The 27,236-nt window shown below is 35.0% G+C and overlaps 1 protein-coding gene across 2 annotated transcripts in view; it reads left to right on the forward strand.

The window, feature by feature from the left end:
* LOC137405427 (mitochondrial tRNA methylthiotransferase CDK5RAP1-like) overlaps positions 1-27,236 on the forward strand; it is a 70,924-nt gene that overhangs the window by 17,649 nt on the left and 26,039 nt on the right. For both annotated transcript variants that reach the window (XM_068091682.1, XM_068091683.1), the window contains 5 exons: positions 645-726; positions 978-1,098; positions 5,659-5,895; positions 15,659-15,812; positions 24,793-24,923. In XM_068091682.1, the coding sequence (XP_067947783.1) occupies positions 645-726; positions 978-1,098; positions 5,659-5,895; positions 15,659-15,812; positions 24,793-24,923 (725 nt within the window). The remainder of the gene's footprint in view (positions 1-644; positions 727-977; positions 1,099-5,658; positions 5,896-15,658; positions 15,813-24,792; positions 24,924-27,236) is intronic.

Genomic DNA, 27,236 nt, shown 5'->3' on the forward strand with positions numbered 1-27,236 from the left:
ACTTTGAAATTAGTCACATAATGGTAATGGCTGATAACTGTGCTGTTTTCGGGCCTCCAACTGCTCAAAATATTTGGACAGTTCAGAGAAGAAGATAACAAAGATTTATAGAAGTTCATTAATTACGTACTTAGTCTGATAATTAATCAATATTATTATTGGTTATTATTGGTTATTTCAAAAATTATTGGTTATTTCAAAAATTATTGGTTATTTCAAAAATTATTGGTTATTTCAAAAAGTATTGGTCATTTCAAAAGCTATTATTGGTTATTTCAAAAATTGAAAAAATATGATAGTTTTGGAATCCTTGTTTTTTTCTAGTCCAGATTTTAAGGCATTTTTGGTTATCGTACTGGTCAACTGCTACATGTCAGTTGTGCCCGACTTAAAAATACCTTTTTATTCACCACATTTATTTATTATTTATATCTGCACAGAATTTTAGTCTGCAGATCAACACTTGTGTAATCTACAAATCAACGATTTTGTAATCTGTGCATCTGTCGTATCGTCGTCTCTTCAATTTTTATATTCAACACCTATTGTGTTGTCTGCCCTCGAGCATACCATCAGCACTTTAAGGTTTGTTGTGCCATCTCCTCATGAACATCTCTCATTCTGCCCACATGTCTTAATTGTAGTGAATGTGATGCTGTCACTTGATGAGACATACGCTGATGTAATGCCCGTCAGACTCAATCCAGAGTCTCCGTCAGCCTTTGTGTGAGTTTTCCCCCTTGTAGTTCATGTCACGTTTACACACCTAGGCATGCTCCCCATTTACTGTACATTCCTGTGCTTCTTAAAACTTCATAAATTTTTATGCATCACGATGCAAATCTAGTTTGATGAAACAGACTAATCATATCTTTTTCTATTATTTATATTATAATATGCTAAATCTTTATATTATTTCTGGTATGTTTTATTGACTTGTTGAAAACCTAATTGACTCAATTTATCTTTCTCTGCAGGTCAATAATGAGAGGCTGCGAGAACATGTGCAGTTATTGTATAGTTCCTTTCACTAGAGGGCGCGAACGGAGTCGTCCCATCGCCTCCATACTTGATGAGGTCAGGATGCTCAGGGACCAGGTAGGGACTAGAAGCATATACATGATATACATGGTAGCTTTATCTCTATACAAGCTGGTCAGATATACATGGTAGCTTTATCTCTAAGCAAGCCGGTCAGATATTATGATATGGAATATACTCAAAGGCTCTCTAGTTTTAATGAAACCTATGTTTTATTTTATTGTGCAAAATGAAAGTGTTTTGACTCCATTTATAGCTGTTTTCATTTTTCTCTGTTCTCCAAGCTCATGCATATATTAATACTGATACAGTCAAATACATACTCATATATTAATTAATACTAGTACAGTTATAGACATACTCAAATATATATTAATACTAGTACAGTCATAGACATACTCAATTATATATTAATACTAGTACAATCAAAGATATACTCAAATATATATTAATACTAGTACAGTCATAGCCATACTCAAATATATATTAATACTAGTACAGTCATAGACATACTCAAATATATATTAATACTAGTACAGTCATAGACATACTCAAATATATATTAATACTAGTACAGTCATTGATATACTCAAATATATATTAATACTAGTACAGTCATAGACATACTCAAATATATATCAATACTAGTAGTCAAAGACATACTCAAATATATATATTAATACTAGTACAGTCATAGACATACTCAAATATATATTAATACTAGTACAGTCATAGACATACTCAAATATATATTAATACTAGTACAGTCATAGACATACTCAATTATATATTGATACTAGTAGTCATAGACATACTCCAGTCAAGCACCTTTATTGTTAATCATTCACATAAAGTTTGAACTTCTGTATTGACTAACTTAACCCCATTTGTTGCCATTCGCTGGTTGCATTTAGGTATATGGGTGTGTCCATAAATAATGATGGGACATTCAGAGTTATCTGATGCCAACTACACGTACAAATCTTTTCCCATCATAAGTTTTTTGGAATTCATTCATGCAGCATTTCCTTGGCGTTCAGATAATATATAGTTTACTGCCTTCAAAATAGTAGTTTTGAAGTTATGAATTGCAACATGCGCAAATGATTGGACATCACAATTAGTTTTTGTGCCTTATATTCAACCTTGTAAAACTTCTGTGAGTTGGCTGAGTTTTAAAGCATAAAACTTTCAAAGAACATTAACTACATATGCAGGTGGTTTGACTACATATGCAGGTGGTTTGACTACATATGCAGGTGGTTTGATTAACTTTGACTTTATCTAGTTAAATGTCTCAAAAGCTATCCTGGACGATGCAATGATGGGACACTACAACCGCGAATGGTGGGACATGTCTGAAAGTGATTCACAAATACCAAGCTACTTAAATAACTATGTCCATGTTTTTATTGTAGCTATAAAAGACGCATAGTTATACAAGAAAAAAAGCATAGTACAATTGTTATTGATTATGTAATGCATTGTAGTGACAATATATAGTGAATTAATAAAAATACATGTTTCTACTAAGACTATCAAGTAAAGGAAAAAATGCAGAATGTATTCAAAAAGCAGTGTATTTTACTGGTAGAAAAGTAGTAGAGAACTATTTAAAATATTCCTAGTGTTCTATTAAAATATACTGTTTCCGTTTATTTAGACTTGGAGAGATCTTAAAAAGCTATGACACACCAATTTCACATCCTGGCTGACCATATGCAACGCTATAAGGTCCTGTTGGAACAAGATGGTGAATAAGCTGTGTGCCTTTTAAAGTTGTTATATTTTCCCATCATTTTTTTTCTATAAAATTTCATCAGGTTTCACTGGTACAACTGCAGTAGTTGAGCTATTACATGATTGAGCAAATCTCTCTGCATTGGTCACAACAGCTTTACGCCCTAACACAGTGCGACGCACCAATCTTTTCAAACTACTTCTCAAACCACCTCCCAAACCATCGACTGGCCCTTTTCCATGGGAGGTGGCAAAAAATTTCATACAAAATCATCAAGTTCATGGGCCACCTTAAACCAGTGAAGATTAGTAAACATGAAACGGTTTTTGAACTGTGCCGCTGATCCATCTGAAAACATGCAGACTGAAGTTATGCCTTTATTGTCAGATTTTATCATTGATATCAGCTTTTCAATGTACACATACGTGTAAACTGAATACTTATCCTGATTTAGGTAGTCACTGATGAAACAAACGTTATGTATTCTATTTACAGTCTATGTGCAACAGGTAAACAATGCAATCTGGTTGTATGCCGAGTGAGCAGCTTGTGTTTATTTTGATGAAATGTTTGGTAGTTGTCATAAAATCAACCTGTACAACTGCTTCATTTGGTCCCAATTTTCTTTTTAATTGTTGATAATATGAGGTTTACGCATCTTTAATGTAACAGTGAGTCAGATAAGTGCTCCATTGTTTCACCAAACATTCGAGGACTGAAACATTCTTTAACAGAACCTTCATGCTTTAACTTTTAAACCTTTATGTCAGCTGTTTCCCATTGAAACCAATCTACTCGCGTGCCCACATTGTCTATGACAACCAAATAGAAATCCTTTATTGACTTACAATCACTACATTGAGTATCGAGCATGTGCATACACTTTTTTGTTAGTACGATTACCAACACTGGAATTGACTAACTCACGACTACTAGATGGTGAACTACGGTTCTTAGCTAGCACAGAAATGCATATCAACATATTCTCATGTATTGAACACACACAAAAATTATGAGGCATATAATCTAGAGGACATACTTGAGTAGGTCTAAGGTCTGCGAACATGGCTTTACCTATACGATTTGTGTCACTGTACTCGGCCTTAGAGCGCCGAGTGTCTCACTGATGTTATGATAAAGATGGTGCTTCTGAACCATTTTTCCATTGTCGCGTCTACAATCTTTCTTACCTGGAGCTTGTCGGGCTACATCATCTCTTGAATAGAAAGTTTGAACCTTCTCAACAGTATCATTAGTAGTTGACTGCCTGCCACGTCTTTCATCAGTGTCTACTTCTTCAGCAAACTGCACTCCAATATGAGCCAGCTTGCACACAGCTTGTCTAGATTTACGAGAACTGTTAGGTAGAGCTTTCTGCAGTCTCTTGACTACTTTATTTTCTGACTGTCTGTTTCTGAAGGCACCAGCTACAATAAAAGTTTTGCAAATGATAAATAAATTATGTACACATTTTAAAGTTGCAAACAAACGTTGTTAAATGTAAAATAATGTAATATATAAATATAAAATAAATTGTAGAAAAACGCCTGCAAAGAATGTAAAACCTATATACTATACAAGAGATAAATTTCAAATCAATGTACATGTATAGTGGTGATTTAATAAATACATTAATGTATAAAAGTACTCACAACTGGGTAAGTTCACAGTTAGCACTTTTCTCTTCGTTTACGTTCTCTCTTGTAATTGCATTTTTCTTCTATATCATTGTCTGACATGTTTTGCTGTTGGTGATATCTCTTTGAAACTGATAAAATACTGTCTTATTTTTGTTGTCAGCTTTCATTATAGCTTGATACTCCTTTGTGATACTTGATACTCAATATCAGTTTTGGTCATGTTGTTGCTGGGTAGAATTTACACTGAATACTGATATAGGTTGTTTCCAATTATAATTTATATTCACTAATGTTAGTGAGTGGAGTTGCTTTCCAACTCTTTGAAGTCCAAAAGCTAGTAGAAACACGTTTGAAGGTCTTTAGTAAGAAAGTCCATGACAGTATTTGGAACTTAATGACACTTCTCAAAATCTTATATAAGTCTAGACCAGTGGATCTTAACCTGGGGGGAGGAATTCCCCCTAACTTTACGACCTGCTGGTTCTTAAAGTTAGAGCCCAAAAGTTTAAGAACCACTCGTCTAGACAAAAGTTATAATTCTTTAACCCAAATTTTGATCCTTTCTCAAACTTACATTCACATCCACTAATAAGCATTAATCTCAAAAGCATCGAAGAACTAGATAACAATAGAGTGCAATGCTTTCAACTCAAAGTATGGGGTGTCCTATCATTCGCGGTGTCCCATCATTCACAATTTAGCTATTAAATATGACAACTAGTAGATAGCTGATTTTATGGTATACAAAGTGAATACTAATTCTACTTTGCATATAAATTGTTTTTGGTTGTATTCACAAATTGGGCTGAGTCTGTGAACTTGAACATGTTTTTGCGAATGATGAGACATTTCTACCAGCACTTTTTATACCGCTGGCCCTACACTTTAAACTATAGATATCTTAGTGTTATTTTACATATTCACCTAGAAACAAGGTCTGAGGGATGTTCACAAGAGAAGGGTTATTTTGGCATCCTACTTTCCTGTTACAACACATTAAAGAAACTAAAATTTTTATAATTGATAATCCAAAGAACGTTAAAGTTCAATGGTTAATAGACCCAACAAAAATATTCATGTACAATAATGCCTGTTTTATCGTTGCTATTTAATTTAAGGCTTTCTATATGGAAATTTTTCAAAATTATTCACCAAACATTAAATTTTTTTTAGCTGAAACTTCATTCATTCATGGGTAAGCTCATATATCTTCCTATATCTCTCCACCAATCTCAGGGTATAAAGGAAGTGACTCTTCTCGGGCAGAATGTAAACAGCTACAGAGACCTGTCCGAGTCGAAATATGCTAGTGAGGAGAAGCTGCCAACAAAGATGGCAAAAGGCTTCAAAACTGTCTACAAGACAAAGCTAGGCGGCACAAGGTTTGCTGACTTACTTGATCATGTGTCTCGGGTTGATCCTGAGATGAGGATACGATTCACTTCCCCACACCCCAAGGACTTTCCTGATGAAGTATGTTTGCTCTTTCTCATTGTGCCAACATTGCCCAAAGCTGCATGCGCCTAGCTTATATGAGCCCGAATATATTGCACACATGTATACGCAATAGGCTGTCACAGGCCACAGATAGATGAGTACTAACATAGTCTTGTGTACAAAATACTGATAGGTTTTGGCGGCAGAAGATAAATTTTGATGTTTAGACTGCTTCGTTATTGTTATGATATCGTAAAACTAGTATTTCAGTGCCACCTTTATTTGAACCGCCACCTCTGATAGAACGCGACCATATGAGAAAGAGTTGAAAAGAATACAGCACCACCCTTTAATTGAACGCCACCTCTATTTGACCACCACTTTGACTTTCATTATGTTTGAACCCATAATAGAAAGTGATCAATAGAAAGACCTCCCAAAATGGCACTAATAATGACTAGATGACATCAATAACCATGAATTCTTTCATTGTTGTTGTAGTGGTCGCTATGGTTTTAGTGACTTTGTACCTGAGAAGATCAATCGTCACAATCATCAGAACCACACTCTGATTCAAAGTCTGTAAAATCTGTAAATTCGACCTGTCGTCTTCAGATTCGTTCCAAAGGTGGTTTACAACCTGGTCGGAAAACTAAAATGTTTAGATGAATGATGAGAATATTCTTCAGAAATGGCCTATGACGTGACAGCAGTTATTATTACGATGTATCTAAGTCCATTTTTTAACTCCAAAGTTTTACGGTTTTTTTCTCAAATTTAAAAGCATCTAAATCTATACTACATTAAGCGCAGTGCTCGTTCAAAATCGTTAGGAATAAAATAGAATTGAACTCAGATACTCCAATGTATGGTCCAGCACTCTAACACCACACCATTAAACTACCCTATCAAAGGGTAGTACTTAAACTAAACTACCCTATCATAACTGTACTTAAACTAAAGGAAACAGTTATATGCATGCATTGAGCCAATAAAAAATATGTTAACAATCCATCCTAAGCGTAGTTTTACTCTGCAAAACCTTTTTTTATTGCGTTTCGTTGTTAGCAATGATCAGTCGTATTAGACGTGTTACAGCTACGAACTTTTACTAATTTTAGATCTAAGGACTTTGGGTGATTGTTATTGAACAATAGTACTACTGAAAGTGATTATTCATATTTTATAAGTAATAATAGTAATCAGTCATAATCTGTAATAATATTGATAATATTGACGTCCAACTCGAATATGCTCATGATCTTTTCAAAAATGGCCGAAAAAGTATTCATTATCATTCTGCAATGCATTTACGGTATTTTCCATGGCACCAGCTAATGTAAAATTTTAGAATGACTAATTTTTATCAATATATTTTATAGTTCAAAGGTTGTGACGATTAATACCTGTCCCGGCCAAATACCCTACAAGATGAAAATATTCGATGGATTTAATAATTCGCGATTTGCGAACAGAAGATTCTGCGAATTATCAAATTTCGCGAATAATTAGTTCTATTGCTAAACACAATGGAGACTAACTAATGCTTTCAATTCAAAACTAGTCGCTAGGCAGAAGTAGTAAGTAACTGTAGCCGAGTTCCAAATTTTTAAAAAATAATCTCCGGGACTTTGAGTTACCCCAGTGCCAATGCATCCGACTTCTTTACAAAATTGTTCAAGGTTGTCACAAGTTATTCAGAATTCGGCACGGCATCATCATCGGAAAAAATTTCCTGCTATTCCTTACGTTGAAAAAACTCATAACTTACCACAAGTTGTTGGTTCACCAAAAGCCTCCGAATCGATGAAAATGCATGAAAACCTGTGGATGAAGCCAAAAATTTAAACCTTAGCATGAATTATGCTTAGCTTATGAATTAGCTTTTGTGTAAAGATATTATAATTAATTACAAAATTGAGTGTAAAAACACAATATTTCAAATACAAATAAAACTTTACAAACAATGAATGGAGTAAATAGAAACAGTTTGGCCCATATGGCAGTCTGGCAATAAAATTAAACTGATACTTTTGATGAGTAAATACTCGCATGTAATGGTGCTCTCTGACTGGTTATTTTGGTAATAGCAGCTTTATATCGCTGTCACTGTTTTGGGTAGATGTTGGAGGCGATTATCTCGCTACTACATGGCTGGTAAGGGAGTTATCACCAGAACACTCCTCGTGGCTTACTATTGCAACGCTCTGCCGTATTTTCATCCTGTAGGATAGTAGTTATTAGTAGTCGCTCGGCAGTCCCGCAGACTACGAGAGATCGTCACAAGTAATCTGTACAAACATATTTAACTCTTTTGCTATCAAATTAATTTCTTTATCGAGACATGATTACGCGCGTATAAAACCTAATACCCTACAGGATGAAAATATTCGTAATTAATAACTGTATCAGTCTAATAAGTTTTATTCAATGCTTTTTGTTGTCTAGTCTATGTCCTAGTGTGTCTCTATTATGTCTACTATATCTCTATTATGTCTAGTATATCTCTATTATGTCTAGTATGTCTCTATTATGTCTAGTATGTCTCTATTATGTCTATTATGTCTCTATTATGTCTAGTATGTTTCTATTATGTCTAGTATGTCTCTATTATGTTTAGTATGTCTCTATTATGTCTTAGTATGTCTCTATTATGTCTACTATATCTATATTATGTCTATTATGTCTCTATTATGTCTAGTATGTCTCTATTATCTATAGTATGTCTCTATTATGTCTAGTATGTCTCTATTATGTCTAGTATGTCTCTATTATGTCCTAGTATGTCTCTATTATGTCTACTATATCTCTATTATGTCTAGTATGTCTCTATTATGTCTAGTATGTCTCTATTATGTCTAGTATATATCTATTATGTCTCTAGTATGTCTCTATTATGTCTAGTATATCTCTATTATGTCTAGTATGTCTCTATTATGTCTAGTATGTCTCTTTCATTGCCTGATCACTTGTATGCATTTGGAAGATTTTAAACTTAATTAAAATTGTTATATAGTGACTCTTGAGACAAGTTGGGCCTCTTCTAAAACAGTTACGTAAATTTATATGTTCATTTTTAACTGTTAGTGTTTTAAAAACTTTCGCTACTTCAATGGTTGTCTTCTCTTATACAGTGATCATAAAGTAATAGGTAACCCTACAGTGGGTAGCCATGCTATTGCGAACCACTGTAGAATATTTACACGCTGTACCGTAGTTAAGTGATGTTGAGTGTTGGAATAGCCAGTCAAAATGGCAGTAACAGTCTTTAACTCGCTGTGTTATATCATTAAAAGAACGTAGCCATTCTGCAAACAAACTTTTCAATTGAAAAATATGTCAAGATATATTTCTATATCCAGCATAGATGTTTTTTCATGTTTTATCTTTGTTTAAGACTTGATATTTTCTATTTGAACATTGAGGTAACTAATCAATGACAGAGATACGTTTTACAGTAATTGCGTCTATCATCAAGTTGTCAGAACAGTTCTCAAGATTATAGTAGCTCCTCTCAGCTTTGACCATATAGAGTGGAATTCAAACATCAAACATTTTATAGAGAACTTGAGTTTACCACACTAGAATACTGTAGGATGACCAAAGTTGCAATTGTTCATCTTTATCGATTTCGGCAATGAAGGGAGATAATATCAACGGTGTGGATTATGAGACCAAATTTATTAGTCTGGCTAATAATATAGTAACCGTGGAGCAAGCTGGTGTATATATGTATATATTGTAAAGCTTCTATTGGAATGCCATCACGCTCTAAGTCTTCCCCTGCGGTGGCGTTTTATTAGAGGTGACATTCAAGTGGAGGATGGGGTTGTATTTTTCAAATAGCTCCTCACATTTTTGGGAAGCCAAATTTAACCCTTTTATGGGCAAAACAAATTTCACCCTTATTTTGTTCTCTATTGGGTGGAGCGATGCTAACCTTTTTTGGGAGCAAAAAACTGCTATAACTTACCTCCAACTTGTAGAATTCTAAATAAATGTGCCTTGGGAAACTGAGAAATATGTCTATCAGTTGATAGCTAGTGCTCGCCATTAACTTACGGTGATCTTATAGCCTGTGTTACAATTTGTTGGAGCTTCCAATTTTTTTTATTCTTAATTTGAAGGCTTATTTTTATTTTGTAACTAATGTTGCATTAAACTAAAGTTTGCAGAATTGTTTGCTCATTGATTTGTTTGCAGTCAAAACTGGCTTTTTATGCGCAATAGAAAATGAGTTATGAGTGGCGATTCATTCTAAGCCGAGTTCATATCACCGTAATGCTGCTATCAAATAATATGCTTTAAACTTGTAAGTTTATAAGTTATATAATGATAATCTATCAAATGTTATGGATATATATATATTTAAGAACAAGTGACATAAACAAACCATAGTTAAAATACATGTAAAAACAAAAATTAACATTTTTGAAACAAAAATATTTGTTTCGTTTGCTAGGCAGGTTGTGTTCTGATTGCTGCTTTCAATGGAACGAACATCATCTGGCGATTCAACACCTTTCACTATGTTTCCTGACCTCAACTCTTCTTCAGCGGTGTATGAAACCATTTTATTTTCTTCTGTCTGGTCAATATCTGTGCTGACCTCAACTCTTCTGCACTGTTGAACTAGTCGATACTAGTCGATATTAGCATCCAAACAATGTCTTTTTACAGAGCGATACTTTTACGCATTGCTATTTGAAATACCCATAGATATATAAATCCATAGACATATAAAAGGTTTATATATCTATGGAAATACCTTTCACGAAAATAATGATAAACTTTTAGCCGCATGCGCACTAGTTATAGCATAAAAATAGTCTTACAGATTACATTGTAATCATAAACCGTTTTCTATACTTGGAAGTATCAAGACAAGGAACAAAGGAACATCTTCTACAAGGAACTACTATTAGCCTGACACAGTTATTAATTGTTTCTATGATGTTGCTTTCAAAGCTTTAATGAAAAAACTAAGCTTCGGAGTTAGAAAATGGTCTTTGATACGAACACAACAACAAAATATAACAACAACTACCTATAACTGTTATTGATGCAACCAAGTAGTTACTAGAACCATTTGTCAACACTTTTCTACTAAGCCTTTCTCTATTATAATTTCATAAAGATCAGGCAATGTCAAGGTGGCAGTCAAATGAAGGGTTGACACTCTATTTTTCAACCCTTCGCTTGTAGTGGCAGTCAAATAAGTTGGCATTCGAATAGAGTTTTTATGGTAAGTAAATGTGCGATCACTTGGTTGAGCCACAGCAACGTTTAACGTACTAGGATTGCTACTGATTGCTCTAGTACTGCGAGCTATCATTTCATTGTAACTTAAACCATAACTGTCACGTTCAACTTTTATCGTATTTCCTAGGTAAATCAGCCACGCTGATTCCGATTTTGTACTCAAAATAAAGATTGGTCCATTGATCTTCAAAGTCATTTAGGCTTTTTTAAAGCGTTTCAATATCCGTTTCGAAAACAATACAATCGGCATTACAAGCTCCGCACATAAATATGTGACGAAACTTAGCTTTTTCAGGAATGGAAGTTAGGAATGTTTAGTCCGATTTAGAATACTTGAGATGGGTGTCTTAAAACCCATTATTATTTAAGTCCAGCCTGTAAAATAATCTCAGTCTTTTATGAAAGGTATATAAACTATTTAAAATTGCTCGTAGCTTGTTACATGATGTTTAAATAGGCTCAACGCCGAGAAAAATGAGCTCAAAAAGCGCGGTTTTATCACAAGCTAGCGTTGTTATCGCGTTTTTTTAAATATGCAATGTTAAATAGCTTATCTACCTTTTAGAAAAAACTGAGATTATTTTTAAGGCTGAATTTAGATATTAATGGAATTTAAAACACCCATCTGTATAATTCTAAATCGGTCTAAACATCCCTACGTAACTTCTATTCCCAAAAGGCTAGGTTACGTCACGTATTTATGGGCGGAGCTTGTTATGCCGATCGTGTTGTTTTCGAGACCGATATTAAAACGCTATAAAAAATCTTTAATTACTCTAAGTCTTGGTGGACTAATCTTTATTTTGAGTACAAAATTGGAATCAGCGTGTCTGATTTATGTAGTAAATACGATAAAAGTTGTATGTGACAGTTATGGTTTAAGATAGGTTTGTCCAGCATATACACCTGCACTCTCAAGTCTTGTTCCAGATTTCATGGATGCAGTATGTCACATATTCTGGTCTTAGCTGCACATGTATACGACCTATAGATGTACATGTATGCGACCTATAGATGTACATGTATATGACCTATAGATGTACATGTGTACTAGCTATAGATGTACATGTATGCCACATATAGTTGTACATGTATACTAGCTATTATAGATGTACATGTATACTATCTATAGATGTACATGTATACTGTCTATAGATGTACATGTATACTACCTATAGATGTACATTTATATTACCTATAAATGTACATGTATACTACCTATAAATGTACATGTATAGTACCTATAGATGTACATGTATACTATCTATAGCTGTACATGTATAATACCTATAGATTTACATGTATACTACCTATAGATGTACATGTATACTACCTATAGATGTACATGTATACTATCTATAGATGTACATGTATACTACCTATAGCTGTACGTGTATACTACCCATGGATGTACATGTATACTATCTATAGTTTTACATGTATACTATCTATAGATGTACATGTATACTACCTATAGCTGTACGTGTATATTACCCATAGATGTACATGTATACTATCTATAGATGTATACTACCTATAGCTGTACATGTATACTACCTATAGATCTACATGATTAGTCCCTATAAATGTACATATATACTACCTAGATGTACATGTATACTATCTATAGTTTTACATGTATACTACCTTTAGCTGTACAATTATACTACCTATAGATGTACATTTATACTACCTATAGCTGTACATGTATACTATCTATAGCCGTGCATGTATACTATCTATAGATGTATATGTATACTACCTATAGATGTACATTTATACTACCTATAGATGTACATTTATACTACCTATAAATGTACATGTATAGTACCTATAGATGTACATGTATACTATCTATAGCTGTACATGTATACTACCTATAGGTGTACATTTATACTACCTATAGCTGTCATTGTATATTATCTATAGCTGTACATGTACACTATCTATAGATGTGTATGTATACTACTACCTATAGATGTACATGTATACTACCTATATATGTACATGTATACTACCTATAAATGTACATGTATACAATCTATAGATGTACATGTATACTATTTATAGCTGTACATGTATACTACTTATAGATGTACATGTATACTATCTATAGATGTACATGTATACTATCTATAGATGTATATGTATACTATCTATAGATGAACATGTATACTGTCTATAGATGTACGTGTATGCTATTTATAGCTGTACATGTATACTACCTATAGATGTACATGTATACTACCTATAGATGTACATGTTTACTATCTATAGATGTACATATATACTATCTATAGATGTACTAGTATACTATCTATAGATGTACATGTATACTATTTATAGCTATACATGTATACTACCTATAGATGTACATGTATACTATCTATAGATGTACATGTATACTATCTATAGATGTACATGTATACTACCTATAGATGTACATGTATACTACCTGTAAATGTACATGTGCTTTTATTATTATTCAACTTTGTGGTTATTTCTGATACCTTTGTTGTGTGTTACACTTTGTGTTGTTTGTAGACATTCAGCATGGTTTCCTCTGACTACTACATACCCTAGGACACCTATATTTCGCTAGTATTTAGTTTCGTGAGTAGCATACAGAGTAAAATCTCGCTGCAACTTTAATTTCGCAGCTTTGATAAGTGCGAAAATATAGTGATGTGAAAATAAATGGAGTGGAACAAACATAATTAGATTCCTCAGGTCCAGTTCACTGGTAAGAAATTTTTTTCCTTTTGGGACTAGTTTGTATTTGTGAACCGCAGGTAGAAATGTGTGGGCGAGATCGATAATGCAATTTGATCGCTTGCTGCCATTTGTTTCTTGGACTATCAATGACATCATGGTCCCTGCCACCGTGACTGATGTGGTACTAATATTAGATCTCAAGTATTTATAGCACGCGGTGGCCATGGCTCCGGGGTGTTATTGTTTTCGGTTGGTAATAAAATTCATCACTACAATAATTATTATTGTTTTATGACTTTCCCTACCAGATTTTCATCCTCATCAGTTTCAAATTCAGTGACTAAACTAATATCATCATCTTCCTCATTTGTCTTGGCTTTTCCACAAAAAACCTGTTATCGTAGTTTGCTTTGCCATGCTGCTCAGTCAGTGTATTAGCTATGAGTTTAGCAGAAATTACCCAATGAACCAACCACACACGAAAATTGCCTGCATTTCTAATATGACGATTTTATTGTGAATATCAATGAACAAAGCTATTTAATTTCATGTTTTCGCTCGTTCGTTCGGTATGATAGTTCAGTTTCGCTCATGAAAATTTTTGCGAGAGAATGACTCTGCCAAAACGTGAAAGTTAGATGACACCAAATACATAAGTGTCCTAGGGTAGTTTATTAGATTATGTTTTGCGCGTCACCACTGTGTGACTCATGAAGCATATCTCATGATTGTGCAATTGATGTGGAATGCGTGTGTCCATTCAGGAACTTTCTAGAAGTTTTGTTATCTACTATATAAACGGCAATCGCTGTCTGTCTGTCTGCCTTATAGAGTACCGTACTTTTCGGACTATTTGCCGCTACTAAGTATCTAGGGCGCATTAATGAGAATCTCCGATTAGTGCGCCTCTATACATAACCTGTTCATCGTTTGCCGTTTTCACACAAAAATGACGTAATAATTACAACTCTATGGCTTTCCTTTAGCCTTATGACATGCGATGCTTTTTTTGTCCTCGACGTATTAGTGCTAATTTGTTTCGGCAAAATGATATCGATAATAGACCCTCGCGATATTAGAATTTGGCTATCAAATTTGATTATTTCTATGAAATACGATGCCGTTTTTGTGAACCTCTATTTCTGGCTCAATTTCTAAATCGCTGTTAAGGTCACTACTTTTCACGCGGACAATTGTATTATCTCGAGCAGTGTCGTATAGTTTCACAGAGTCCCGTGACCAAAAGCCGGAAACAAAAACGCTTGATTCCAAACAAACCCGATCGACATACTGATCTCTAATGGAATATTCTTACCTCGCTCTCAACATCTCACTCTTTTGCATTTACTTTACTTTATTACAAAGAATCATTGATAGTTTCTCGTAGAGAATTTTGTCTTTTTTAAAATGGTGTATAATACAACAATCAATTTCAGAGCGACTGCCAATGAGAGTAATTTTTGTTTGTTAGTGTTGCGGCCTCTCCATTATAACTTATATAAAACAATAGTGGGCGCGGCTTGTTGTTTATAAAGCAGGCAGTACTCTTCAGTAAGAATCAATACTATTTCAGGAGTTATTCAATCAGGTTACCTAATATTTTACTATATTGTAAATACCAAAATTAATATAAAATACTTATATAATAAGTACTATATATTTCACTATATGTAAATAAGTTCAGTTATATTCCTATGATAGATCGACCTTTTTCATCTTATCGACCTCAAGTGACACAGCATCTCTACTTTGCTATTTAAAGCTGTAATAAATGTATTCAAATTGTCGATTTTTCTTTCACTCCTGCTGTGGCTTTGCATAGGTGCTAGACCTTATAAATGAGCGCTCCAACATTTGCAACCAGTTACACATGCCGGCGCAAAGTGGCAGCACCGCTGTTCTTGAGTCGATGAGGCGAGGATACACGAGGGAGGCTTATCTGCAGCTTGTACACCATGTCAAGAAGCGTATTCCAGGTATTGCAATTGGCTTGAGAGGACAACTCTTTTTGCCACTATTATTCTCAGAGACGAATGATAGGGGATGTCTCGAGTCAATCTTGCAAGAAGTGCGTTTGCACTTATATAAGTTCCTCACTTTCCCTGAGTGAGAAATGAACATAAATTCTAATCATGAATCTCATTTACCAGCTAAAACTGCGAAAGAAAATTTGAAGCAAATATTATAGCTAGGTGAAACCATAATAGTTATGAAACGATGATTGATGATAGCAAAAAAATATATAATTTTATTAATTAGTAAATGTCTTCATGAGTACTTAAATTATTCCCTTTCGTATATTTAACACTTGTTCATCAGTCTAAGCAATTATATTGTTAGATGCTACAGATTAATTAAGAAGATGTTGATTGTTAAATTAACGATGTCAATTTAACAATCAACATCATTTATTTTGTAGCACATCCATTTTTACCAACGTGTGCACAGAAAGTTACATTATAGTCTCAAACAGGGAAATAAATGTAAACAACAGTATATATCTATAGTTAAAGATAAATTTCCCTCCATTGTCCTATTTTGCTCTGCAGCATAACGCTGCTGACACCTGTCAGCTCGAACCATACGCTGTCTGCTCCAAACTTTAACTACCCCATGCTCAGAAAACTAGAGTCACCTTCGCAGTAGCTGGAAGCATTGTCATAATTCTGTTCTTCATCAATAAAATGTGCCGTTCCAGTAATTCAGTGAATTAACGATGTCAATCAAGTCAGTAAATGTCAATGTCTATGTGTTCTCTGGTAATTGAGTAAAACCTAAATTTTGGGATCACAAACAATGCGTTTTACTAGCGATAACATTTAGTATGACCTATATAAAAAATTTGTGCTGATGATTGGCTAAAGAAGAGATCTTATATTTATCACTCGCGGACTCGTTTCACATGTATCACTCGTTACGTCATGAATTAATAGTGGGGGAGCCAAGGTATGTTTTTTGCTCGTTGAAGAGAACTTAATGTCCCATATACTATTGAAAAGCTAGTTCACTGATTTTAAATCTGCGAGTAACTTTCTTGCATCAGTGGCGTATTAAATGCTACATGGGCATAAACAGGTAAAAGGGGTTTGTATGCTTTTTCACTGTAGCGAATGTCAAGATGTTAGCATAAATACCTTAAAAACTGTCGATTCGAACTGGCTTTGTATACCCAAATTTTCAACTCTACATAACTGTATAATCAGAGGATTTTCGCCGATATTCAGGGGCATGTCATATTTTTGCAACATTTTTTGGGTTCGCACATCAGCCATTTCCTTTCAATCATAAATGATCTTCTGAAAATTATATCATGATGACCAATGTGTTTATGTTCAGAATGCTGACTTACATTTTTCTGAACTTAATACTTCTGAGAAAATGACGCGTTTTCCCACGACCAAACAAAAGTGAAACAATTGATTGGGAGAATTATGATAAATGCACATGTGCACACAACTCCCGAAAAATTATCCATTAACGGCTGTCACCAAACCCTTGCAACGAAATCCTATCAACAAATTTAACTCTTTTTCAGTAAAGTCGTTTGAGTATAATAATGATACAAAACGCATATATACCTATTTAAATATGTTACCAAGCCTTTGAAAGGTTACCACAAATTCCTAAAACTAACCCATCTGATCGGATTCTACACAAATAGACAAATTTTTTTGGACGAAAGTCGCCACAAAACGCTTGAAAAACTTGGATTAATAAAAGTTAAGACCGGAAATTGAAACACCGGGTGACAGAGAATAGAACGATAAAGTCTTGCATGTTTCACGAAAAAAACGTGCACTTTTCACCAGTCTATAGCATTGTCGAATTGCCGAAGGTTTCGGCAATTAACATAGGAGTACAGAAATCGTTTCATTTTTGCCGATTTCAATTTTTTCATTTTCAATTTCATTTGCCGACATATTTGAATACTTTCGCATTCTAACTGATGTCCAACGCAGTGTCAGTAAAGCAAATGACGATGATATTTTTTTAACGTTTCTTATGAGATTATTACAATAATAAATTATAAGTTTGGATGACTACGGAACAATGACTACGTAGTAAAGATTTTCTAAAAATCTATATAAATATCACAACTTCGTGATATTGTTAGCTATGCCGTTTTGGAATGTAAAAAAAATCGTGCTTTGGTTTTATATTATTACTATATAAATAATATTGGTTATTCTAATAATATCAGTGCATTTTACTTCTAATATTGGCCGATATTGCATTTCTCTTTTTGCAGGAGAGATATAAACATATAATCTTTTCCTTTCATTATTGCTTTTTGTTGTATATAATAACACCCACACCCAGTACATTACAGCTACCGTTGCAGTTATCCTATTTGACTGCTAATATTGCATTTCTCAACTATCAGTACCCTTTCTTTTTTCCAATATCACTTTGGTCGTGGGCTGTATGACAGTGGAATTTCTAGTGTATGTTATGTCTATTTCGGAGTTATCTCCCAAATATGTATTATCTATGTTTGGGTGCTATCTGATGCATTCAAGATCCACATCTAGACATAAGTTTATCTAGTTTATAAGACTTGTACTGAGAAGTTTATCGATAAAATACAAGAACTAAAAGAATAAAATAACTGCCTATTATCCATATAATGCCTATTATCCATATAATGCCTATTATTCATATAATGCCTATTATCCATATAATGCCTATTATCCATATAATCATAAAACAAACACATCTTGTAGTCTTGTTTCAAACTAGTAGTTGTTTTCTCATTTTCCCAACAATCACATTGACCTCTGTTTAACCTTGGTAGCCATTTTTAGCAGACAAAGTGAAAAGAAAGACACATGAATGGTAAATTTCTTTCTTATATCCTCACAGATTAGAGTTGTAGCATATAGCTGTAGGATATATAAATATGTTACAGTGCTTGTTCTTGTTTCAACAAAATAGGCAGCATACTGTACACTGTGCTTTTCAATATTATAATACAACAATTTAGCATTAAGTATTTCCACAGGTGCGGTGGTAGTGAGGTTGGATTATTAGCTCATGGTTCATAAGCCATTTCATCATTCATTTTATATGCCCATTTATGTGCATTGACTTCTAGGCCCACAACCATGGCAAGACGTTTCAATCGTGCAAAGTGTGCATTGTGCCAGCAAAATGACACTGGGGAGTGTCTTGTGAAATGCAGACAGTTCGGTTCATTAGGAGCTCTCTTGACATTAGATGAAACAGAAAAGGTGACTTGAGTTAGTCAATTTGATTATGTGGAAGCTGCATAATACATCAAGTGCATTGAATTTGCTTGCCTGGTCAGGTTGCTGTTGGTTCTAGTATTTCTGCTAAAAACTTACTTGAACCCTGCTCCAGGAGCTTGGCATGTGGTGGCGTTTTAAGAAGGGTTTGGTTAGAATGGTTTTAACTAAATGTTTTCTATGCAATCATTGATGTTTCAATCTATGTCATAGTATTTTACCTGGGCATTTAGCATTTTCAACTTCTTTCAGATACCAGTGCGTCATGAGTTACTATTTCACAAGATATGCTATGCATCTTGTTACAAGCGTCAGAAAGAACAAAAATGTGAAGATGATGGAAAATGTTCTAGCTATTCACCAATCGAAAAACCAGAAGATCTTATGAGTTGACATTTGATAATAAACTTTGTGTCTTTTGTCAAAAAAAGACAAAATCTAAAGGCTCATTTTGCAACTCTTCTACTCAAAAGGCAGCAGTTACTATCAATAATCGTTTGAAGTCTTCATGTGACCGCTTGATCAGTGACAAAATCAAGGATATTGATTTGGTTGCTGCAGAGGTTAAGTACCACAAAAACTGCTACAGCAGTTTTGTTACATGTTCTACAGTTACCCGAGATTTTATAACCACAAATAATGATCATGCTCTGGATGAAACTGACTGACTTACCGTTAGTTTGAAAAAAGGCTACAAAGCGGTTGTATCACTGATGCAAAAGAGTTTTTTCAATACTGTCAAAGTTCAGAAAGTGATAAGAAGCCTTTCAACGTCATACGCTCCCTTGAAACAAGATATGGAAACCTCGTGTCCTCATCCTACATAGATTCATGTAAACTTTTCTTCAAGGCAGGCGAATCATTGTCTTTGCTCAACAATTCAAACAATGAAAGCAGAATCGTGACACAAGTTGCACAGATCATACAAAAAGAAATATTGTGCCAGAGGCCACTGGATTCTTACAGGTATAACATTGATGTTGAGCTTGTTAAAAGTATTATACCTGACATGCTCATGAATTTTTTGGAAACCATGGCTCCTGAGGATTCAACTATAAAATGCATGTCATCTCTCAAGACATGTATTAAAGACAGGATAAACATCTCCCAAACATCTCCCAAACATCTTACCACAGCTTCCACTATAAAATACCTCACCCGAAGCAAGTTAGTCATTAACCAGTTGAGCAAACTCAGACATTCTGTTTCTTACACTGAGCTTCAGCGTTTTGAGACTACAGTTTCACTTACTGAACTAACATATGCTTCACAAAACGACCTCATCATTCCGATGAATATATCTGATGGGAGCAAGGGGTTGATCCAGACAGCAGCCGATAACGATGATTTCAGAGAAGATTCTAAAGATGGCAAAAAGACAACTCATGGTACAACAATAGTGCTCTATCAGAGCATAATCAAAGGGAAGTTCAGCAGACAAGCGATTGCCAATAGAGATCTACAGAGAAGTCGACAAAGAGCACTGAAGCCAGATGACTTCGAACACCTTGTAAAACTAAAGCACATAGATATGCCTAAACAAGTGAGCCTCCCTGACTTAAACTTAGCGTGAAGACTGCGAACTCTGGATAGGGACTACCTGAAATCTACAGACAAGCTATTGCAGACAAACCAAATGGATGTGTCATGGGGTTTACGCTGCCTCAGCCCTATGAGCCTCTTCCACCTCAATGTGAACCCTACCAGCCCATCATGTCCATCATGGAGTGCATTCAACAGTAAGGCTTGTGCGCCCCCTGACTTCATATCAGTAATCGGCTACTGCCCTATGCTAAATGCCAACTTTACCAATCCAAGTACAGTGTATACTGTATTGACACAGCTCAATCATAGGATGAAAAAGCTTAATCATGAGTTTTCAATCATAAAATTTGATTTGGCTACTTACAAAGTGGCGAAAAAGGTACAATGGAGTAGACTGGAGGAGTTTAGCAAAACTATAATACTGCTCAGTGGTTTCCATGTTACTACAAACTTTTTGGGTGCCCTTGGCACAATGCACCACACCAGTGAGCTGAAAGAGATAATATCAGCTGCAGACATTTTCTCAGATGTGACTACCAATCGGGTGATGGCTGGGAAAAACTATAACAGCGGAGTCAGACTGCACAAACTGATTTATGAAGCAGTATCTCGACAGAAAATGGTAGCTTTGAGTGACTGGCTTTCCGAAAAGAAAGATGATGATCCTCTCCTTGAGGTGGATGAGGTGAAGCCTGCAGCTGAAAGCATGGCAGCCTTACTCAGAGACTTCGACATTTACATCGAGAGAGCATCTGCAATGGGAACGTTCTACAACAACTGTCTCCATTCTCTGCAAGCTATGTTGTCATTTATTTGTGCAGAGAGGTCTGCTGACTGGCAGCTCTACCAGCATAGCCTAATGTCAATGTTGCCTACCTTTTTTGCATTTGAGAGGGTAAACTACTCGAGATGGCTACCAGTGTACATCACTGACATGTTGATTTAGAAGACAATGCATCTGAAGTACATAACTCATTCATGATAGGACAGTTTGCAGTTAATCGGACAGGGAACAGATTTGCAGATGTTCCAACTGACCAAGTATTGGAGCAAATGAATAAAGATTTTAAAGGCGCCCGTGGATTGAAAGGCATCAGTCGGGATGAGAATGCTAGGACTAAATGGTTCCTCATATCACACATCCGAGCCCACCTCCATGCTGCACAAAAAGATTTTTGTGGCATCAACACTCAAGATTTCAAGTCACACAAAGAGGACACAGATTCAACAACCAGTAAAGATGAAACTGATGTCCAAGCGTTTCTAAGCATCCTGGAGCAGGCAGATATATGTCTATTTGGATCAGGCACCACTTGAGTCAATCTCACAACAGGGGCAAAGCCAGACCCGGAAACGACACAACAAATATTGTCAGCCCCTAGAGTAGCAGCAGATCGAGCCAAGAATTTCATCGATGAACGCCTTCATCAAAAGACCAAACATATGGATGCGGTCATTCCCAAACAGAGGGTGCCTTCTTTAGACAAGCTGTCAAAGAGTTCTGAAACACAAAAAGAGTAAGTATAAAAATGAAGAAAATACCAATGGCTAAGCTGCTAATATTCGGACAAGACCGAGAGCTGGATATAAAAGGAATTCTGGAATATGAGACATGTGCTATTCCATTGGCATTATTCAACAAAAATGGTGACATGAGAAAGTCTACTAAATCACAGCTAGCTAAAGAGTTGGAGAGTTTGATGACAGGTAGCAATGTCCATGTCTACAACAACAATGGAAAATCACTTGTGATTGATGGGATGTCTTTAGTACAAACGGTAAAAAGCTCTGGAAATTTTAGTTTATATGCTGCAAAACAGTGAGGGTTTTGCTAGGATAGATGTTGTATTTGATGTTTACCACCTTCAGTCAATAAAATCAGCAGAAAGGCAGCGTCGCCGTGAACAGAAGATGTGTGACATTGAGATCCGTGCTGAGGTTTGTATCCCGACTAATTGGGTAGCTTTCCTGAGTAATATAGCCAACAAGAACAATTTAGGCTCTATTTTGATCAACGCATGGAAATCTCAACAACAGATGATGATTGTTGTTATAACCCTAATATTGAGTGGAGTTTCAGCTTACAAAGTCACAAATATAACATCACAGACTTAGGATCAGCTGATATCCAACCATGATCAAGCTGATACCAGGTTACTGTTGCATGCTGCTGATGCTTTAAAGGCATCAAATACAGTAGTTGTCAGATGTGTTGACGCAGATGTGCTTGTATTGGCAGTTCATCACTCTGAAGCTATTGCCAATGATGACCAATATGTAATTTGGTGGCTAGGCCCGGGACTTCACAAGCGATATGTCTCAGTCCGACATCTAGTTAATGTCGGACTTACAGACAGCTTACCCACACACATCCGCGCAAATATACTAGCAGTACATGCTTTGACAGGTTGCGACAGTGTGAGTGGGAATTCAGGATATCCAAGAAAAGGGCATTGAATACCATAAAGGAGACTGCAATAAATATGTCAGAGTTGGGAGACAGCGACTGCTGCAGTAAAGAAGTCTTGGCAAACTGCATGCAACTCATTGCAAGGCTGTATGGCAACTATGACAATGACAACTATGACGCCAGGTACAAGATATTTGCCACCAAAGCTGTTAATAAAGAAGCGCAGTTGCCTCCAAGTCGGAATGCTTTGACCTATCACATCGCTCGGGCTATCTACTTAGTCAGATTATGAAGACAGGCATTGAAGCCAATTATTGGCTTCACATCTCCTAAAGGAAAAGGCTGGGATGATCAGCTTAAACCGATATTATGTGATAAGTCATCTGCTCTAGCAAGTCAGATGTCATGTGGATACCAAAAAAAGACTGCAGAAGCGCTCAATGCAAGTGTTTCAGAGATAGTATGGTGTGTACTGATGTTTGTACCTGCAGGAACTGTCTTAATCGTAGAGAAAAGGAATCCAATGAATCTGAAGGCGCTGAAAACTAAGGAGGTAATTATTACACTGTTGTTTGCTTAAGCGTTGACCTATCCAGATAACATGTGAATGACTTGTCTGCAATTCCTGTCCAGGCATGCAACCAATGTTATTTGCTCGGAGTAATTTAGTTTATCTTAATTTGCAGGATGGCCAAATGGAAGACTTTGGAGCAAATAGATAAAATGAGCACTATTTTAAACAAGGAACGAGATCAACCATGATTCAGCAAATGACTACAAGTATTAATTTAATGATTATATGAATAATAGGCAGTTATTTTATTCTGTTAGTTTTGTTTATTTTATCAATAAACCAGCTAAAATACCATTTCTCTGTAGGCCCTACAAGTCTTATAAACTGATCTAGATGTGGATCTTGAATGCATCAGATAGCACCAAAACATAGATAATACATATTTGGGAAATAACTCCGAAATAGGCATAACATAAAAAACGTGTCAATTTCCTCAGAAGTATTAAGTTCAGAAAGATGTAATTCAGCAGTCTGAATATAAACACATTGATCATCATGATATAATTTTCAGAAGCTCACTTAAATTGAAAGGAAATGGCTGATGTGCGAACCCAAAAATCTTGCAAAAATATGACATGCCCCTGAATATCGCCGAAAAACCTCTGATTATACAGTGATGTAGAGTTGAAAATTTGCGTATACAAAGCCAACAGTAAGTTAAGCATAACATGTGAAAAAGAGAAGATTTGAATCGACAGTTATTAAGGCATTTATGCTAACATTTTGATATTCGCTACAGTGAAAAAGCATACAAACCCATTTTACCCCGTTTACGCCCCTGTAGTTTCTTATATGCCACTGTTACGGAAAAGTTACTCACAGATTCCAAATCGGTGAACTCTCAGCTTTTCAATGGTATATAGGACATAAAGTTCTCTTCAACGAGGAAAAAACATACCTTGGCTCCCTCACTATAAGCACCTGCTTGAATCTGAGCGCTTTAAAAGATGGCCCCACTCCGACGCTTATATCTCTGGACAGGGTTAGTCTACAAAAATAAAAAGACATCAAATTGTAGCTGATGTTTCAGCCTTTTATTGGTCTAAATTTTATTTGATCGATCTTTTTGACGCAATCACATCTTTAATAAGGTTCACTCTTCCTTACACTCACTGTATATCTGCATGAAAGTTTATTAGTAGTTGTCTCCTCTTAACCAAATGACTGCTTTTTACATGTAGATGTGAAACTTTCAAGTGATTTCATATCTGGCTTTTGTGGAGAGACTGAGGAGGATCATCATGCTACACTAACTCTCCTTGACCTCGTACGGTATCACCGAGTCTTTCACTTTCCCTACAGTCTAAGAGAGGTGGGTTAAGATTTCCTATTAGGTGTCCTATTAGATGCTTGAATTGGAAGTTGAGGATAGACTACATTATAGTGGCAAAGGTTTGTAGAAGGGTGAACATACACATATAACTCAGATGCACCGCTACTTAATACAGTGGAACCTCCCTGCTTGACTTCCTCCTTATTTACTCCTTGACTTATTCCAATGACCTTGACCTGTTCCTTACTCCTTTACTTACTCCAATGACCTTGACCTCCTTACTCCAACCATTCGCTGCTCAATCCAAATATTCGAGTATAGAATGCATGTGAATTCGAACCGATTTTCGGTGTTCGATATAGACGAGTCGAGCCGTAAGAATGAAAAGAGCAGAGCTAAGCCGAATGCAGTCTTCGGTTTCCAACATCTGACCATCTGGTCCTCTGGTAAGCGCCTACTCAACTCCGACCGTAGGCAGAATTAGACGTACACAGTTCGTTCAATAATTTTTGTGTCAGTTTTCTATATTTTTGTGTTGTTTTAGCCCGTAATAATAATAATAATGGGTTCAAAGAAAAATAAATTATTAATGTTTTAGGTATCTTTTTAGGGGTGAAAACAGATTAAAATACTTTTTATTGTTTCTTATAGGACATTGGGTTACAGTTTTCAAACAAACCGGTGCTCCACTATCAAATCTGAATGGATTATGAATCTATTATTTAAGACAACAACTTTGCCTCTTTATTAATGATATATATACATATTTCTATACTCGCTGTACTACCCGGCATTGCCCGGGTAATAACAAAGTCTTGGCCAGAAATGTTTTTTTTAATTTAGCATATGCAGCATTTACCATTATAAGTTTTAAACATGAGAAAAGTTCAGTTCAAATGAGTGAAGAAAACAAATGAAACCACTGTAAAGGTTTTCAAACAACTGTAAGTTTTAAATTTCATAACTCGAAAGAGTTATTTTTATTTATTTGAAAGAAATGTTTCATTGAAAAAGATTAGGATGAAAAATCAAACTGTAAATTTCTTTAAATGTAAATGTGAAATCATTAGCAAGTAATGGCTAAATATTGTAGTTTTTTCACTACGATTACAATGAAAAATTATTTAGTATACAATTATATGATTTAGTTCGTTTCAGTGTTAACATGCGAAAATATCGTAAGCTATAGACGTACAAAGAGTGGTTTTGAAACCAATGGTAATTATCTAATGCAATCACCTCCTGGTAAAATCCAGCAAATCCTGGTGAAAATTAATAACAAAATAATAGGTTAACCTTAGTAACTATTAATAGGTAGAGTGCACCCTCAGGATACGATGTTGATTTGATCCAGGGAGATTTCATAGATATTGTTCCATAGATTTGCATCCTATGGTAAAGAATTTGTATGTAGAGGTATAAAGACCATCGTAATTATACAATGCAAACATCCCCTGGTAAAAATTGCGAAAGTTTTATAAAAATGTGTACATATTGAAAATTGGTAACAAAATAGTATATTAACTTTAGTAATTATAGTTACCTACAGTAACTGTATTGTATTTAGTGTATTTTAATGGCTATGATCTGCAATAAATTGCAAAGTTATAATGCGTGTACCAAATGCAGTACGTGCGGTAATGAGTTCTTACCTTCAAGACTTATAACATAAACTTTGAATTCACTTCAAATAAATTTAGCTAACTATACTCACACTTAACCCTTTCGGGGATTGATTTTTTTCTAAAACAATACCCAGAATGCTAATTTATTTGTGAAAATATGCAATTTTCAATACCTATTTGCACTACTTTGGCTGCAGGTATTTCAATAATTTTTTTTAGTTTTACTATCTATAAACATAGAAGATAAACATCATGCTGTGTTGGAGCTGCTAAGTATGCCTTGGTAGAGTATCTGAGTGCTGAAATAGAAGCAGAATACCCCATTTAAAAAAAAGCGATTGTTGCAAAATTATAATCGTTTTTTGTCTTGTATATACTTGTACTATATTTGAGGACTTTGGCTGCAAGTATTTCAATGATATCTGTTAGTTTTACTAGTTGTAAACATACAAAAGAACCATCCAGCTGTGTTGAAGTAGCTGAATATACTTTGGTAGGTTATCTGAATGCTATCATTGTGTCAAATAATCACTCATTTGTAACTCACAACAAATGAATACTGCGGAATTATAATTGTTTTATCCAGTTTATTCAAATTTCAAACAACACTATTAAAAAACTGTTATAATACAAACAATACAACATTGCTATAAACTGTTATAATACAAAACAAATACAAACATGTATATCATCGAACATCATGTTCACATATAAAGAAATATCAAAA

This window comes from Watersipora subatra, chromosome 9, assembly GCF_963576615.1.
Source record: "Watersipora subatra chromosome 9, tzWatSuba1.1, whole genome shotgun sequence".
In the NCBI taxonomy this organism is placed as follows: Eukaryota; Metazoa; Bryozoa; class Gymnolaemata; order Cheilostomatida; family Watersiporidae; genus Watersipora; species Watersipora subatra.